Raw genomic sequence first — 17,085 nt, 5'->3', positions numbered from 1 at the left:
GCATTCATTTTAATTTAGGGGACCCCATGGATGGCCCGACAGTGATTTGAATCCTGCTTCTAGCAAATTGGAGACCAATGTCTCTGACAACTGCGCCACCTCACTGAGCTCTCACACCAGGGGTAAAATGTTCCTCTAGTATCTGGTAAATGGAGCAGTACACTTTACAAGCATAGCATGAACATACACACACAATTATTAAATGTTATGTCACCAGGTCCAGATGGAATCCAGTTTCACACAGTGTACTCTATGGCATTGGGCCCTTACTTAACCTGCATTTATCGCAAACCTCTTGTCAACACAAAGTTCCCCACAACAGGAAAAAGTGCCAATGGCTTCTGTATATAAGATAAGACCCACAAAATTACAGACCAATATCTCTAACACGAGTTTGTTGTAGAATTCTTACGCGTAGTCTCAGTTCAAATACAATAAATTTCCTTGAGACAGAAAAGCTTCTGTCTACAAACCAGCACAGATTTAGGGAAGCATCACTTGTGTGAAATTCAGTTTTCCCTTTTCTCACATGATATCCTGCAAACCATCAGATTGAAGGAAGGCATCAAAGCCAGTCAGAGGCAGACAGCTAGATTTGCTCATGGTAGGTTTGACCAACATGCAAGTATTATGCACATGCTTCGGGAATGCAAATGAGAGTCCCTGGAGGTAAGGTGATGTTCTTTTTGAGGATCACAATAGAGAAAATTTAGAGATCCAGCATTTGAAGCTGTCTGCAAAACAATTCTACTGCTGCCAATGTACACTTCACTCACATACGAATCACAAAAAAAAAACTAAGAGAAATTAGGTCTAGTAGTGAGGCATATAGACAGTCATTTTTCCCTCACTCTATTTATGTGTATAATGGGAAAGCAAATGACTAGAAGTCGTACAATACCATAATGTACGTAATGACAATTCCCTAAAACCAATTATGCAAATGAAGAACTCCTCATACAAAACATAATGACAAAGATCTATTATTATTATTATTATTATTACTATTATTATTATTGTGTCTAGACAAGACAGCCTAGACACAATGAGAGGAAGCCGAAAGGCACGCGCTACGCTCACGCAGATGGGCGTGAGGTCTGAAACAGGATACGTAATGAATGCTATAAAGAAAAGTACGTAGCTTCTGGAATACTAACTTTAATCCATCCTTTTGGTACATATGGAGATTGTGGCGATACAAGTGAGACTCTTTAGATACATGCAATGTTACTAATGGCGCCTTGCTAGGTCGTAGCCATTGACTTAGCTGAAGGCTATTCTATCTGTTCTGCAAATGAGCGAGGCTTCGTCAGTGTGCATCGCTAGCTACGTCGTCCGTACAACAGGGGCGAGTGCTAGTCTGTATCTCGAGACCTGCCTTGTGGTGGCACTCGGTCTGCGATCACACAGTGGCGACACGCGGGTCCGACATGTGCTAATGGACCGCGGCCGATTGAAAACTACCACCTAGCAAGTGTGGTGTCTGGCGGTGACACCACAATTATTATTATTATTATTATTATTATTATCTTCTTTCCTTTCTCAGACCTTAGGTCTGGTTAAAAACGGAAAGTGACGCGGACCTTGATCAAGCGTGACTTCCTTTTAACTGTACGGTATATGTTATATTGCATTTAGGAACTTTCGGGTAATTGAACATGTATCAATAATTACAGATTTCTGTAGTTGTATATATAAGTTTGGATGTAGCTGTATTGCATTGATGTACTGGTGGATATTGTGTGGTATGACTCCTGTAGTTGATAGTATAATTCGTATAATGTCAACTTTATCCTGATGCCATATGTCCTTGACTTCCTCAGCCAGTTGGATGTATTTTTCAATTTTTTCTCCTGTTTTCTTCTGTATATTTGTTGTATTGGGTATGGATAGTTCGATTAGTTGTGTTAATTTCTTCTTTTTATTGGTGAGTATGATGTCAGGTTTGTTATGTGGTGGTGTTTTATCTGCTATAATGGTTCTGTTCCAGTATAATTTGTATTCATCATTCTCCAGTGCATACTTGTATGTGGGAACGTGTTGTTTTATAAGTTTATGTTGTAAGGCAAGCTGTTGATGTATTATTTTTGCTACATTGTCATGTCTTCTGGGGGTATTCTGTATTTGCTAGTATTGTACACCCGCTTGTGATGTGATCTACTGCTTCTATTTGTTGTTTGCAGTCTGCATTTACCTGTTGTGGTATTGGGATCTTTAATAATATGCTTACTGTAATATCTGGTGTTTATTGTTTGATCCTGTATTGCAATCATGAATCCTACCGTCTCACTGTATATATTGCCTTTTCTTAGCCATGTGTTGGATGCGTATTGATCGATGTGTGGCTGTGTTAGATGATACGGGTGCTTGCCATGTAGTGTTTTCTTATTCCAATTTACTTTCCTCGTATCTGTTGATGTTATGTGATCTAAAGTGTCGTAGACGTGGTTACGAAATTGCAGTGGTGTAGCCAATGTATTTATATGAGTGATTGCTTTGTGTATTTTGCTAGTTTCTGCTCGTTCTAGAAAGAATTTTCTTAAATTGTCTACCTGTCCATAATGTAGGTTTTTTATGTCGATAAATCCCCTTCCTCCTTCCTTTCTGCTTAATGTGAATCTTTCTGTTGCTGAATGTATGTGATGTATTCTATATTTGTGGCATTGTGATCGTGTAAGTGTACTGAGTGCTTCTAGGTCTGTGTTACTCCATTTCACTACTCCAAATGAGTAGGTCAATACTGGTATAGCATAAGTATTTATAGCTTTTGTCTTGTTTCTTGGTGTCAATTCTGTTTTCAGTATTTTTGTTAGTCTTTGTCTATATTTTTCTTTTAGTTCTTCTTTAATATTTGTATTATCTATTTCTATTTTTTGTCTGTATCCTAGATATTTATGGGCATCTGTTTTTTCCATCGCTTCTATGCAGTCGCTGTGGTTATCCAATATGTAATCTTGTTTAGTGTGTTTTCCCTTTACTATGCTATTTTTCTTACATTTGTCTGTTCCAAAAGCCATATTTATATCATTGCTGAATACTCCTGTTATCTTTAGTAATTGGTTGATTTGTTGCTGCCAGTAGTTTTAGATCATCCATGTATAGCAAATGTGTGATTTTGTGTGGGTATGTTCCAGTAATATTGTATCCATAATTTGTATTATTTAGCATGTTGGATAGTGGGTTCAGAGCAAGGCAGAACCAGAAAGGACTTAATGAGTCTCCTTGGTATATTCCACACTTAATCTGTATTGGCTGTGATGTGATATTATTTGAATTTGTTTGGATATTAAGTGTGGTTTTCCAATTTTTCATTACTATGTTTAGGAACTGTATCAATTTAGGATCTACTTTGTATATTTCCAATATTTGTAGTAACCATGAGTGGGGTACACTATCAAAAGCTTTTTGCTAATCAATGTATGCGTAGTGTAGCGACCTTTGTTGAGTTTTAGCTTGATATGTCACCTCTGCATCTACTGTCAGTTGCTCTTTACATCCTCGTGCTCCTTTGCAACAGCCTTTTTGTTCTTCATTTATAATTTTGTTCTGTGTTGTATGTGTCATTAATTTATGTGTAATGACTGAAGTTAATATTTTGTATATTGTTGGTAGGCATGTTATGGGGCGATATTTAGCTGGGTTTGCTGTGTCTGCTTGATCTTTAGGTTTCAGATAAGTTATTCCATGTGTAAGTGTATCAGGGAATGTGTATGGGTCTGCAATGTAACTGTTAAATAATTTATATCTAAAAACAAAGATGTTGTGACTTACCACCATCTTTGTTTTTAGATATATATTTCCTACGTGGAATATAACCATATTGTTAAATAATTTAGTTAGATGTGAATGTGTTGAGGTGAACTTCTTTAGCCAGAAATTTGCTATTTTATCTTTTCCAGGGGCTTTCCAATTGTGGGTAGAATTAATTGCTTGGGTGACTTCATGTTGCAAAATTATCACTTCAGGCATTTGGGGTATCATCTTGTATGTATCTGTTTCTGACTGTATCCACTGTGCATGCCTTTTATGTTGTACCGGGTTTGACCATATGTTGCTCCAGAAGTGTTCATGTCTGTTATGTTTGGTGGATTGTCTATTTTAATTTGTGTGTTATCTATTGTCTGGTAAAATCTCTTTTGGTTTGTGTTGAACGTTTGGTTTTGTTTCCTTCTGTTTTCACTTTTTTTGTATCTTCTAAGTCGTTTGGCCAATGCTTGTAATTTCTGCTTCTTTTCATCTAATTGCTCTATCACTTCTTGTTGTGAGATTTCATCTAACCTTTTTCGTTTTTTGTCTGACATTTCATTTCTTATAAATTGTGTTAGCTGTCCGATGTCTTTTCTCAGTTTTTCTATTCTGATCTGTAGCCTGTGTTGCCATGCTGGTTTTGTGGGTTTCTTCTGTGTGTTGGTTGGTTCTGATCTCTGCCTGGTGTGTATATTTAGTGTAGTGAGTGCTCCTATATAAACCAGTAGTTGTAACTCTTCCATAGTTGTGTTTTCATTTATTTTGTTGTGTATGATTGTGTTGATAGTTTTTATTGTTGTTTCGACTTGTGGGTTATTTGGCGGTCTATGCAAGAATGGTCTAATGTCTGTATTTGTGTCTTTGTATTCTATATATATGTCAGCTGAAATTTTTCTTCTATATCTAACACGTGTGTCACTTCGTGTTCTTTTTGTGCTTGTTCTGGTGGCTGTCTTAAGATTTCGTTTTCCTCTGATTGTTTAATTGATGCGTGTTGTTCTTTGTTTGTTTGCTCTGGGATGTTAGAGTCAATTACTGCATTTTCTTCTTCTTCTGATTACACATTATTTTGTTCCAGTATTTGTTGTATTTGTTGTTTTCTAATTCTGACTGGGGTATCCTGTTATTTTTGATTATTACACGGATCTGATCAGCTAGTCGTTGTTCTGTTAATAATTTTAATTCTGGGTATCTGGTAATAAATGTTGTGTATACTTGTGATCTGTATCCAGTTGTGTTGGTTCCTAGGTTTGTTGCTTGGTAATAACAGAACATGAGGTGTCGGTTAACTTCATCTGACCATCTCATCCTCTGTCTTTGTTTTCCTTCTAGAGTGGTTGCAGGAAGCATATCCTGCAAAACACCTCTATTTGGATTTAAATCATTTTCCGTGTGGCTAGCAGTGTCGTTACCATTGTGGACGGGCATAGGGTTCAAGCGTCATCCCCGACCATGACGGCGCTTCTCCACGGCTTCTTTAGTTCTGTCCTGAACCATCTGATCACACTAAAAGGGGGGTTAGCCCTATTAGTGGTTTGTTCTTTTCGTCGCCTTTTACGACTGGCAGAACATACCGGAGGCCTATTCTTTTCCCGGGCCTCCACGGGATTTATTATTATTATTTCTTTCTTTTCTCAGACATTATGTCTGGTCAAAAATGGAAAGTGACGCGGACCTTGATCAAGCGTGACTTCCTTTTAACTGTATGGTATATGTTATATTGCAGTTAGGAACTTTCGGGTTATTATTATTATTATTATTATTATTATTATTATTATTTACACTTTTGACATGAAACTGTAATGATTATGACACTGAACTTCATCAGTATCAAATATATGAAGCCCTACTATACACACAATCCAATTTGGCACCTTGCATACGGAGTGCTGGGAGTGAACAGAAGGGCTTGTGCTTATTCCTTCACTTCCAGCACACCTTGAGTGGGGTGCCAAGTTACACTGTGCATATAGTACAGAAGGTACTTCAGAGTCTTGTACAAAAGCTTTCACTAAACAGTGCATAAATGCAGGATATGGAACAGATAGTACTCATTCTACAGAAAGCATTAGTTCTACAGATTCAGCATAAAACATGTTTTCTAGACATAAAGGAATTATCTAGAAAAGCAACAAAAAGGTTTTCATTTTGTGGTTTGCTGGTATATTTGTTGCTTTATGATGAAAGCTGCTGCTACTGGATTCAAATATTATATCACAAATGAAAGACACAGCAACACTCTTCAAGGCTACTAAATTACCTATCTGTGTTCTAATTATGTATATTACTAATATAGAATTACTCAACTACGCTATCTGATCAAAAGGATTCAGACACCTATTAGTGAACAAATGGGGTGTGTCAATCCTCCCCGTTTACAATGGCTCGAATTCTGCTGGTGACTGTCTGAAGGAATGGCAGCTCATTCTTCCTCAAATGACAAAAACAGAAATAGCAGCTGCACTTTGGAGTCTAGAGCAAAGTCAATGTTGTAACACATCCCATAGGCGTTCCATTGGCTTCAGGTTGGCACACTGGGCAGACCACTAGCTAAAAGTCTAGATCAGGGCCAGTGCTGTACTTACACATTTCATGCAGCAATCTTGTGAATGTTTGCTAAGAGGTATGATGGGAACGGAAGACGGTCTACAGAGCCAATGAGAGAGCAACAGACAGACAGACAAAGTGTTTCAAAGGGATACAGTCACATGCTCATGATAAAATATCACAACCTATAAGCAAATATTTTGACAATCAAGATTATTCACTGGTGCTGTTATGTCCCAAGCTGACCACAACCTTGAAATTCATGGCATATTTGGAAAAAGCAAATACATGTTACAAAGAAGATTATTAATTTAATTTCTGTAACACTTTCATATTCCAAAGTGAGTTTGGCCTCGGGCTAAGCTACAGATCAGTCTGTCACCGCAACCAAGTTTTTTAGCTTTCAAATTTGCTGGCTTTGACCACTCACAACCTGTCACATTCCAGCTTAACCACAACCCCATATTTTGTGAGATATTCGGAAAAAAAACACAGTCGAATATTTTGATCAAAGCAAAGAATAGAATGGTCTCTATTTTGGCACTAGAAATTCGTTGCCTACTTCTCACGTCTCAATAGTTACATGAAAGTATCAGGCCTTGGGCTAGTCAAAAGTGACGTGTTGTCAAACTATGAGCACTAGATAAACTGCCGCTGGCCCTGACCTAGTCTTAAGCCAGCCAGTCGATTTCAGGAACATTATTTTCCACAAACCGTTGACTCAGAGATGCTGCTTTATGATGGTGTGTGTTGTCGTGCTGATATCATTGATAATTATCTCCGAACTGTTCCTCTACTGTATGCAGTTCACAATGTTGGAAAATATGTTCATACCCCTCTGCATTTAGTTCATTCTAGGCACTACACGATGGCAGGTAATGTTCTCCAGGCATTTGTCACACCCAAACTCTTCCACTGGATTGCCACAGGGAATAGCATGATTAATCACTCCACATCACTCATTTTCAGTCACCCACCACAAAGGGGTGTTGCCCTTTATACCCACCTCAAACATCACATACAATGACTGCAGGAATGTGTGGATTATGAAGAGCTTAACTCCCCATGTACAGCCCTTTTGCTAGCTGGACTGCTTATTGCACTTTAGGACTCTCAAGTAATTCCTTTCACTAATTTCAAGCAATTCTTTTACAGCCACCCTCCACGATACTCTACAATCGCTGCTCATCAGTACACGAGGTCTGCCTCGCCTTCATTTAGCTCAGGTTGTTCATGTTTCCACCTGACAATCACAATGTCAACAGTTGAGTGACAGTTTCATAAGGGATAAAATGTCAGTGATGGATCTGTTACTCAGGAGACACCCAATTATTCGTCCACATTTGAAGCTCATGATTTCTTGTAACCAACTCATTCTGCAATTACTGCCTCACTACTGACAACAAAATACGCCCCACCACCTTCTACACTGGTGGATCCAATTCTCTTGACATTTAGAGGTCAATTCTGCATTACATAGGGTGTCCAAATACTTTTGATCAGATTGTGTACACTGCTAAGCATTATAAAGATACGGCAGATGCAAAACATACCTGTTTCCATAAATGACAACTTTGGAGTAATCCAAAGGCCACTGACAGAGGCAAATGTACAGAGGACTGCAAATAGGCCCACTATCACCAAACAATACTACTTCAGAAACCTTTCTTGCTTTCTGATATGGAACAAATGCCCACCAGTGTAACCTATATTTGTGTACTGTATTGAATGATACCACATCAAGTTCAGCAGTGTATGTATAGGATAACAGGAACTGACCACATTTTGATAAACCCAGGAATGAGTGACTGTAAAAGAACATTTAAACAAAACTCAGTTATCACATAGTAATTTTTCTATTGATATACTTCATATTTTGCAATTTTGACAGTTAATCAAAAAATAGAATAATTTTCCTCAGCTGTAACCCCCAGCCCCCCTCGTCACTCTCCACAATTATACAAGTGCACACGAAATTATGACAATATATTCTTACCTGAACTTGAAGGCAGATGCTGGAAGAATACTTCTCAGATTAACTTCTAAACATCTTTCCAATGTAGGGCGTACATTTAAATTTCCACAACTAGCACTCACTGACGTGCTGCCTCCAATCTATGAACAAAATTATTTGGATTATATTTCCTCATTCAACCATACATCTCCCAATTTACTTTTATTAATCAAAGATAGTGACACTCCAAATATAATAATTGGGACACATCACTGTAAAAACAATCAAGTGAAACTCAGAGAAGGAATGGGAAATTTAATTCAGGACTGACTGAACCAGAATTAAGCTCTAAAAATTCTATTTGGTGTACCGCTGTTGCACTATCATGCCATGTAAAAAAAACACCTCTGTAGCCAGAAAAATCTTTCATCATGACAGTGTGAGTTTGCTAGACAAGAGACAGCAATAACAGCTGTTTCACAGTAATTTCTGCTAAAGCACAATCCATCATCATAAATACATACATATAATATAGAACAATGTTATCTGTCATATGTTTAATGAACACTTAAATGAACAAAGCTTTTTTCTACACTTTTAGCAAATATAAAAACTGGCATCCTGGATCTGCCTAAACTTCACACATTAATTAGGCCATTACAAAGGAAAAACAAGTCGTTGAAAGCCACACTGGTGAATAAGAGAGATCACAGAGCTGCAAATTTTGCCACTGTACATAAACATATATAAGGTTGCTTAATGCAAGTCTAGACAGGTTGCAAAGTAAACATTAAATTAAATTCACCTACATGGTCTCCATACGGTTATAAACATGTGTTATTTGGTGACATGTCAATTCCTTATTTACGTACGAAGGTGGATTTTAAATTAAATGAAAGCACAGTGCATCACTAGTTAAAATTTTTCATATCTATAAAGAAAATCCCCAACACATTCCCACTTCTGTGAAAGAACTTCTTAAAGCATTTGTAATTATACCTGTATCTACAGCTGAATGAGAAAGCAGATTTAGTGCCATGAATCTAACACTGATACGGTATATTATTTACAAATTCTGACACTTTCAAATTTACTTTTCATTTCAATAAATGGGCCTCTACTGCACTGCTTCAATGCAGAAAAATCTGCAATAAAATGGATCAACTCTCAGCACCATAGCACACTGACAAACCAACTGGCAAAGCCTCTGATCTTCAGCAGCATCTCAGTCATCTTGTTTGTACAACAAAACTCTGTGAGCTAAAATATCAAGTACAAGCTACAGTATGATTTTCTAAATAAGTATTATCTATAACATGCTTTTAAGATACATCAAGAAGATAATCACAAATTATATATAGGTAATTCACGGGCATTTGACACGATAAAAAGTGAGCAAAAAAAATGCAGGTTCAACAGATCCATGTACATGAATAATGTCATATGTAAATACACCACAGTAGACATTAATAGCAGACAAAGATAATAAAATCTGGTTCTACAATGCCAACATATACTTTCTTTTAAGAAAAATAAGTCAAGCATACTGTACTTCTCAGGGCATGGGCAAATTTACTTCCCTTTCTTCCCTTTGCACTTGCAGCTAGTAATCAAATTTTGTCTACCACAATATAGTAGTCAACAGGAGATTCTTCAGCCTTTTCCACCTTAAAAGTATATTTGTGTTAATTGTTTGCATATTGGATAAAATACTGAAGTTATAACTTCAATAAAAATAAATTCCTCATTTTATTATGTACAAGGTAAAGTACATCTGTGCCATTAGAGAGATACATTTTTCAGCATACATCATGCTGAAGTTTAGTGAGCAATGAATTTGTGTGTTGGCTCAGTCACAACTTCTTGTGCAACAATGCTCAAAAAATTCTACATTAAGTTTCTACCCTCAGTTCCCATTTTAGTAATTTTTGAGTCATTACTGTTTTATCGATAACTGTAAGACATCAGACATCTCTAGACTGTGAATTTAAGAATATGCAATGAACCCCTTTTGTACTTGTTTTGATAGTCTCTCAGTACTGTTTGAACCTTTAAATGTGATGCCTTTATTATATATTAAGATTATATTTTTTTTCCTTGACAGGTCAAAAGGTCTACTGAATGAAGCAGAAGATCATTTGTTTACAGTACTAGAACTGCAATATTATGTTAGAAGCATATTCTATGGATACCACACATGAGCAGATGGAATGTGGAAAAAATTGAAATATGCAAATCATTTAAATAACTGAAGGTTGTGAAATAGCACAATGTTCGAATGATACAGTGTTAATATGATATACATTAGTTTTAAGAACGCCTGTTAAGATTTTTCTTCATTGTCATGGCAGTTTATTAACAATGGAATCTTGTATAGTGTCAAATTAGAAGAATACTTCAATCTATAGCTCCCTAAATCAGTGAAAGGCAATGTTTGTTATCAGTGGGTTCAACTGTCCCCAAATAATGTACTCCAACACTACTTACAGTTACATAGCACAGGGAAAATCCCAATTTGCACAACTACAAATCTTTCAACTTAAAATATCAAAAAATATCAAAAGTGATGCCTTTACTTAAGAGCTGGAATAGGCATAAAGCTGAAAATTGCTGACCCATTTCTTCTTAAGTAATTGAGGGATTGAGGAAACAATGAATTGCCAAGTATTCAGACGACCACAGCCTACTGAGCAATAATCAGCATGGCTTTCAAATAGACAGAAGAACAAACAGTAATAAATGATTACAACGAATGGAATAATTAGAAATTTGGATAACAACAATAGTGTTGGAGGAATTAATTTAGATCTTTCTACAGCTTTTGATATGACCCTTAATATGAAGAAAACAAACTATGCAGTCCAGTCACACTAGCGTGACCCCACCTATTTTCAATGTCACACAGATGTCAGCACTAGCAGTGGAGAGTATATAAAGAGTGTCAAGGCGGGGAAGGGGGGGTGGAGGGACACGAAAAACAGTACATCCACTGTCCTAATACGGAAACGGAGCGATTTAGGTGACCATTCGCCCATCCGGCTATCCTGATGTGAGTTTTCTTTGGTTTCCCCGAGCTGTAGAGGACTGCTGGGATGGTTCCTTTGATTAGGCCATGGCTGACTTCCTGCCCTATGCACACCTAATCCTGTCCTACTTTGTTAACATTATATATATATATAATTTATGTTATGTATCTAACATGTCTGATACTATTGTACTAATTGGTCTATGGAAGAATAAATACAACAAATCATTTTTCCTCCTGAATAATGAGCTGGTTGATTACTTCCACGAAAACTGCAGTGAAAGGCAAATTCAGTTTAATTTTTGGCAAAGAGGTTGGAGGCAGCCGTAATTCTCAAGAGTATCAATTCTTAATAGTACACAACTGACATGGTTGAACACCAGCACAATATGCATACTTCTTTTTATTAACACTGAAGGCGAGGAAAACAAATAGCATGAACTTCAGCTTAAAGACGGGGGGGGGGGGGGGGGGGTAAATCTCACAACTCTGTTACATTAAACATAAATAATAACTCTATAAACTGTGAATCAAAATGATAATGGAAAAGAATGTCGTAATATGCCTTTTGGGTCCATCGGTGGACAACAGGTAATGCTTTGTGATGATACACTTATTCCTATGTACAATTAAATATCGCGTATGAGGTTCTTTTCTGGGGATCAAATGCACATAACATGGAGACAGTTTTCAAACTGCTACATGTATAATAACTAAAAGTTATTGTTGATCTCATTTTAATGAATCATTTTGAAGATAGGATATCCTAGCTATGGCATGTGAGTTCATCTACTAATCTATTGTGATCATAAAAACGTAAGTAAGACCGTCACAAATAGTTCTTGGCATGATTACCAAACAAGAGGCAGTTTCTACATTTGTGCTAACGAAGGAAATGAAAACCTCAAAACAGCATTCTTTCTCAGGGACAAAAATTGTATAAAAATTTGCCCAAGGAGATCAGAGAGATATAACTGAAATATATTTATTTAAAATGGCAGACAAAACAAGCCTCTTAAAAATGCATACTATGCAATTAAAGATTACTTAAGGTATTCAGCGTAAGAATCAATAAAAGAAAGCGACAACCAAAATCAACTATGTCAAATTATAACATAAGATATCTAATTCCATGGGGAACCATGTATATTGGATCAGCAACAGCCGATGTCACAAGATAGGTTTCTCTGCAATTCAAAATTATTGTATGCAGTATATGTGAAGATATCTGTTGGAAGTAATCGTCGTAGTACACGCTACACCTCATGAAAATGTTGTGTTCTCATGATATGGGCCTACAAGGTCCGAATAGTTTGCACTGATGATGGTCACACAGATCTGTAAAATAAAGTATTTCAATCTTTACGACAGATGCTTCCAGTTACCCAAAATATATTTGTATTACAAGTACAGAATAGAATGCTTTTTATAGGGAAATTGCTCACCCAAGATCTATAGCCCATAATACTAATGTCTCACTATGTACCTGAGCCCAACATCTGACTCATAATGGGACGCTGACTCAGTCTTTCAGACAGACTAAAGGAAAGACACGGAAATGTAACCAAGACATGGCAGCATGGACATGGTCATGAACTCGTGTGTGTGTGTGCAGCGTTTTAATTTTGAGACACAAAGTGAACAGTACATAAATATTTCCCATCTTCTTAATTACATTTTTCTAATGTATTTACAAATATAATATAAGAGGATTGAACATTACATACAAAATTTATGGGGTAGTGCATTTGTTTGGACGCTGACCTCAGATTTGGGAGAATGGTAGCTCATGTTCTGTCCTGTCATCCTTATTTAGGTTTTCCTAAATCACTTCAAGCAAAAGTTAGAAAGGGCTCTTTCAATACTGCCATGGCCGACCACCTGCCTTCCCTCACTAAACACACATGCATGTATTTAAATGTCTGTACATGCAGGGTGTCCCAGGAGAAATAATCAACATTCAGAGATATGACACAAATGATCTTAAAAAAAAAAAAACACCTACTTAACATGGGCTCTAAACTACATGCCTTAAGAGCTCTGAGCACGTTTTCAGTAGAAGAGATGTGTTTCATACTATCAAAGATGAACAAAGTGCTCACAGCTCTTACGGTATGCATTTTAGAGCCCATGTTTACTAGACTCCTTCGCTTTGAATGGTCATCCCTATCATATACCTGGATGCTCACCATACCTCCTGTCTGTTCTTTGTATTAAGCTGAAACCATATCATTGGGTGATTAAATTACTACATTATACTAGTCAGCAGCTCCCTTGTCTGCAACTGGTTGATGTCTGAAAATACTGAGCAAATACAGTTAACGTGTTAGCACATGAGCACCCGCAGCACAACTTTGAGCGAATTCAATACTTAAGATTTAATTATCTCTAGCCTATGTGTCAAACTTCTCATTGGTTATGCTACATTGTAAAAGTGAAGCTTACTCCCTCCATTCCACTACTCTCTCTGTGATAAACAGGGATCAGCATGTACCTTCCTCCCTCCAAAGCCCTAAAAAAATAGCTTAAAATGGCTCTAAAAGGCTGAGTAGTATGAACACAATCCTTCTAGCATAATCAGTTTATAATATCATACATCCTACAATCCCTGAAAATAAAGTTACAACAACGAAATAGCCCATATGGACCACACTCCACCTTGTCTATGCGGAATGAAATAGATGACAGACAAGGAATGCTAACAATGTAGAAATCTATATGACAAGCATAAGTTACCAACCTGGTAACTATGTTGCTCCCAGTCAGCGTAATTAATGCATATGGCTAATTTTAACTAACTCCACAACAAAATTTAACTTACTGGACCACAGAACATCAACTGTAGTGAACATTTCTGATAAAGAGAGGGTTTCTTTTTTTGAGAGGCTGCTGACTAAGAAAGGTATAAAAATGGGCATTCGCTTAGAGGAGCGAAACTGCAGTTATAGCAAGAAATTTATTTTCGCATTGATACATGCACAAAAGGAATTTTTTTCCTAATCTTTACACAAAGGCAGTTTAAGACCTGAACAAACTTAGCTCTCACTCATTACCGCACATCATTTATTCGTTATATTCACAGAAATACCATTAAAACAGCAAAACCACACTGGCACACAACAGCCATAATAGGCCTACAACTACCGATTAATGTTACAAAATCCAATAAGAGCATGAGGAAAATGTTTTATAGTGCATTAGTAGCATAAATTGCTACTCTACAGTATAGTGAACAGTTTTAAAAGAGTAAGTGAACAAGGGAGCTCATGAAATTTACATACATAATCAGCAACCTGAATTATGGATAGTATAATACGATGAATGTTAACTGCCTTAGCATGGAGGAGGGCTGATGAAAGCAAAAATGCTAAACATCACACAAAATAATCAATTCCCAATTAGCCCTATGGAATTATTTACAGACACTGATGTAACATGTCTTATGCTGGCATTAAGTGTCTACTAAAATGTCATACCTGTTGGGATGTATCTAAGCAACCACAATAGTCTGGAATCATTAACTCACAACACGTCAAACACGAGAATGTTTACAGCAGTTGTTCTGCATGTGGTGTCAATGAGCATTAAAAGACGCTTTGGTCCAGTAAAATAAACAATAAGTACTCCTGCAAAGGTCAGTATTCGTCTATACATACGTCGGGAAGAATTTCTTTTTTTTTTAGCAAGGCCCCACATCAAAATATATCCGATGTATTCTACGAAGTTTGCATTCATCATCAACAAGTTTCTGTGTTTACACACGTGACTACAGCACAAAACAACCTTCTTACTGAGAAAAAAAGGCTAACCAAATGTTTTCTCTTCAAAAATGTGAAACGCCTATCAATACTGTGTGCAGCAGGTAATTGACGTGCAGGTATCGTGTATTGATAGAACTAATTAAGCATGAACACTGATATAAGAAAGGCTTTAAATTGTCATAAACTTAAGCGCAAACACTGTGTTTACTTTGTATCGTTTGTAAGACTTCCAAAAATCTGGGCAGTTTCGTATACAGTTTCCTAACAAATTAAATTACAGAAATGTATAAATATGCAATTATTTTTCCGTAAACAGAAACTAAAACAAACCTCTCTGTTGAGCAATTTTTCCACTATGTTAGTGCGAGTATGACGCTTCTGCATTCTTTTACTTTTTGCATGGTTACGGTGTTGGGATGCAGAAACCGCTGGACCATTTTCGGGAGGCAACGCAAAATTGCACCTGTTCTCTGTCGTTGGTATTGTTCGTATGGTCGAGCTCGTTTCTGCGGAACTTCGCACTTCTTGTACACTAGTGCACGAGTCACCTGAATGACAACTTTCAGAAAGGTATCTATGATCATCTTGTAGCGGTGACTTCGAGCCTACCTCCCCCTCTTCCATGTTTTCATATACTAAACAGCAAACACAGACAGTTTATAGAACAGTTGAACGTCAATTTCAATGTCGCCAACATACAAACATATCATACCATTGCAATTAAATGTCAGTTAATATATTTAATCCTAGTTTGTGTTCGGTAATACTTTACTAACCATAAATATGAGCCTCAATATTCCAGGAAAACGAATTAACTGCTGGTCGTACGAATCACTTCCTTTTTTTTAAATCAAACTGTTACTTCTGTGTATTTCTTACGTGACCTGTAAGTTATGCAGCAAATGATAGCGTTGGTAAATGGAAGCATAACCAGCATATTCAAATAAGTAACAGATAGCCATATTCCTTAACTGAACAGAAAATTTGGTCTGGCGCTGATGCCGCAAATATAAAACATTGGAGTAATGCAAGTTAAGGTGAATATGATCAGTGATCTATTGGAGGCTTACACAGACATGAGCGATACTTGAAAAAAACACGCATACAGTAAAGGATGACAGGACAGATTGTATGTTTCACATATTTACCTGTAATTTTACGTTTATTCAAAGAATCATGTAAATAAAAAGTGAGTTAATAAACATTTACCCCAGAAGTTCGTGACCTTCCCTTGTTTACAACCTGTGCTAATTGTTAATGCAACATTCGTTTGAATTTGTGGAAAAGGATGAATTTTCAGTTAGCTCAATGATTCTCGAAATCAAAATAATAAAACAGGGACATGTTTAAGGATGCATATCCTTTCAGATTTTTTGTAAGTTGAATCATAAGTCATATTTTACTGTTTACATTGTCAGTAATCATCGTCCTGAAATCGCTTTAGAAGCAAACACCTGTCGGTATTTTAGCTCGAGGTCAGCAGTAATCACTTGAAGTTATTTCAATGGCAGTTTCTGGAAATACTCTGCAAATGCAAATCCAGCTTTTTTTTCAGTCTACCGAGACCTCATACACCAAACTTGTACCCTGGTGACCATGGATGCTACAACTCAATCATAATCATTATAATTTCTGTCTCTATAACAGCAGCATCACTGAGATCGAGTCCATTGCACGATATGGCCAGTAGACGAATGTAGTTGGGACCCAAAGTTTTTACAGACCACAGATGGCTTGTGTTGAAAGGTGGGCGCACGTGAGATCCCACGTGGTTTACAAGTATTTAAATAGCTCAAATTTACAGGGAACGATCAGCTTTGAAATTAGATCTTAATCAAGTGCTAATAAGGGGCTTCGCCATTGTTAGTGGTGTAAATACGAAGGCTAGGAAGAACCTATTTTGACGTCTTGAGATGTCTGGTATTCTGACGAATATCCTCGTCCTTCATGCATAATATTTCGACAACGTGACTCGTTATCTTCATCAGGGACTACCTGAGACAGCTCGTCGAGGTTTTTTTCCGCCCTCAAGCAGTTGGGTGGACCACTGA

General features: G+C 37.0%; 1 protein-coding gene across 1 annotated transcript in view; it reads right to left on the bottom strand.

The window, feature by feature from the left end:
• LOC124556371 overlaps positions 1-15,648 on the bottom strand; it is a 118,369-nt gene extending 102,721 nt beyond the window's left edge. Inside the window, exons 1-3 of the mRNA XM_047130335.1 lie at positions 15,365-15,648; positions 8,291-8,409; positions 7,848-8,102 (exon numbers count right to left, since the gene is read on the bottom strand). Of these exons, the coding sequence (XP_046986291.1) occupies positions 7,848-8,102; positions 8,291-8,409; positions 15,365-15,418 (428 nt within the window). The 5' untranslated portion in view covers positions 15,419-15,648. The remainder of the gene's footprint in view (positions 1-7,847; positions 8,103-8,290; positions 8,410-15,364) is intronic.
• Between the last annotated feature and the right edge of the window lie 1,437 nt (positions 15,649-17,085).

Source organism: Schistocerca americana, chromosome X (genome assembly GCF_021461395.2).
Source record: "Schistocerca americana isolate TAMUIC-IGC-003095 chromosome X, iqSchAmer2.1, whole genome shotgun sequence".
Lineage (NCBI taxonomy): Eukaryota > Metazoa > Arthropoda > Insecta > Orthoptera > Acrididae > Schistocerca > Schistocerca americana.
Note: the sequence above shows the minus strand (reverse complement) of the source record. Positions and strands in the feature narration are given on the sequence as shown.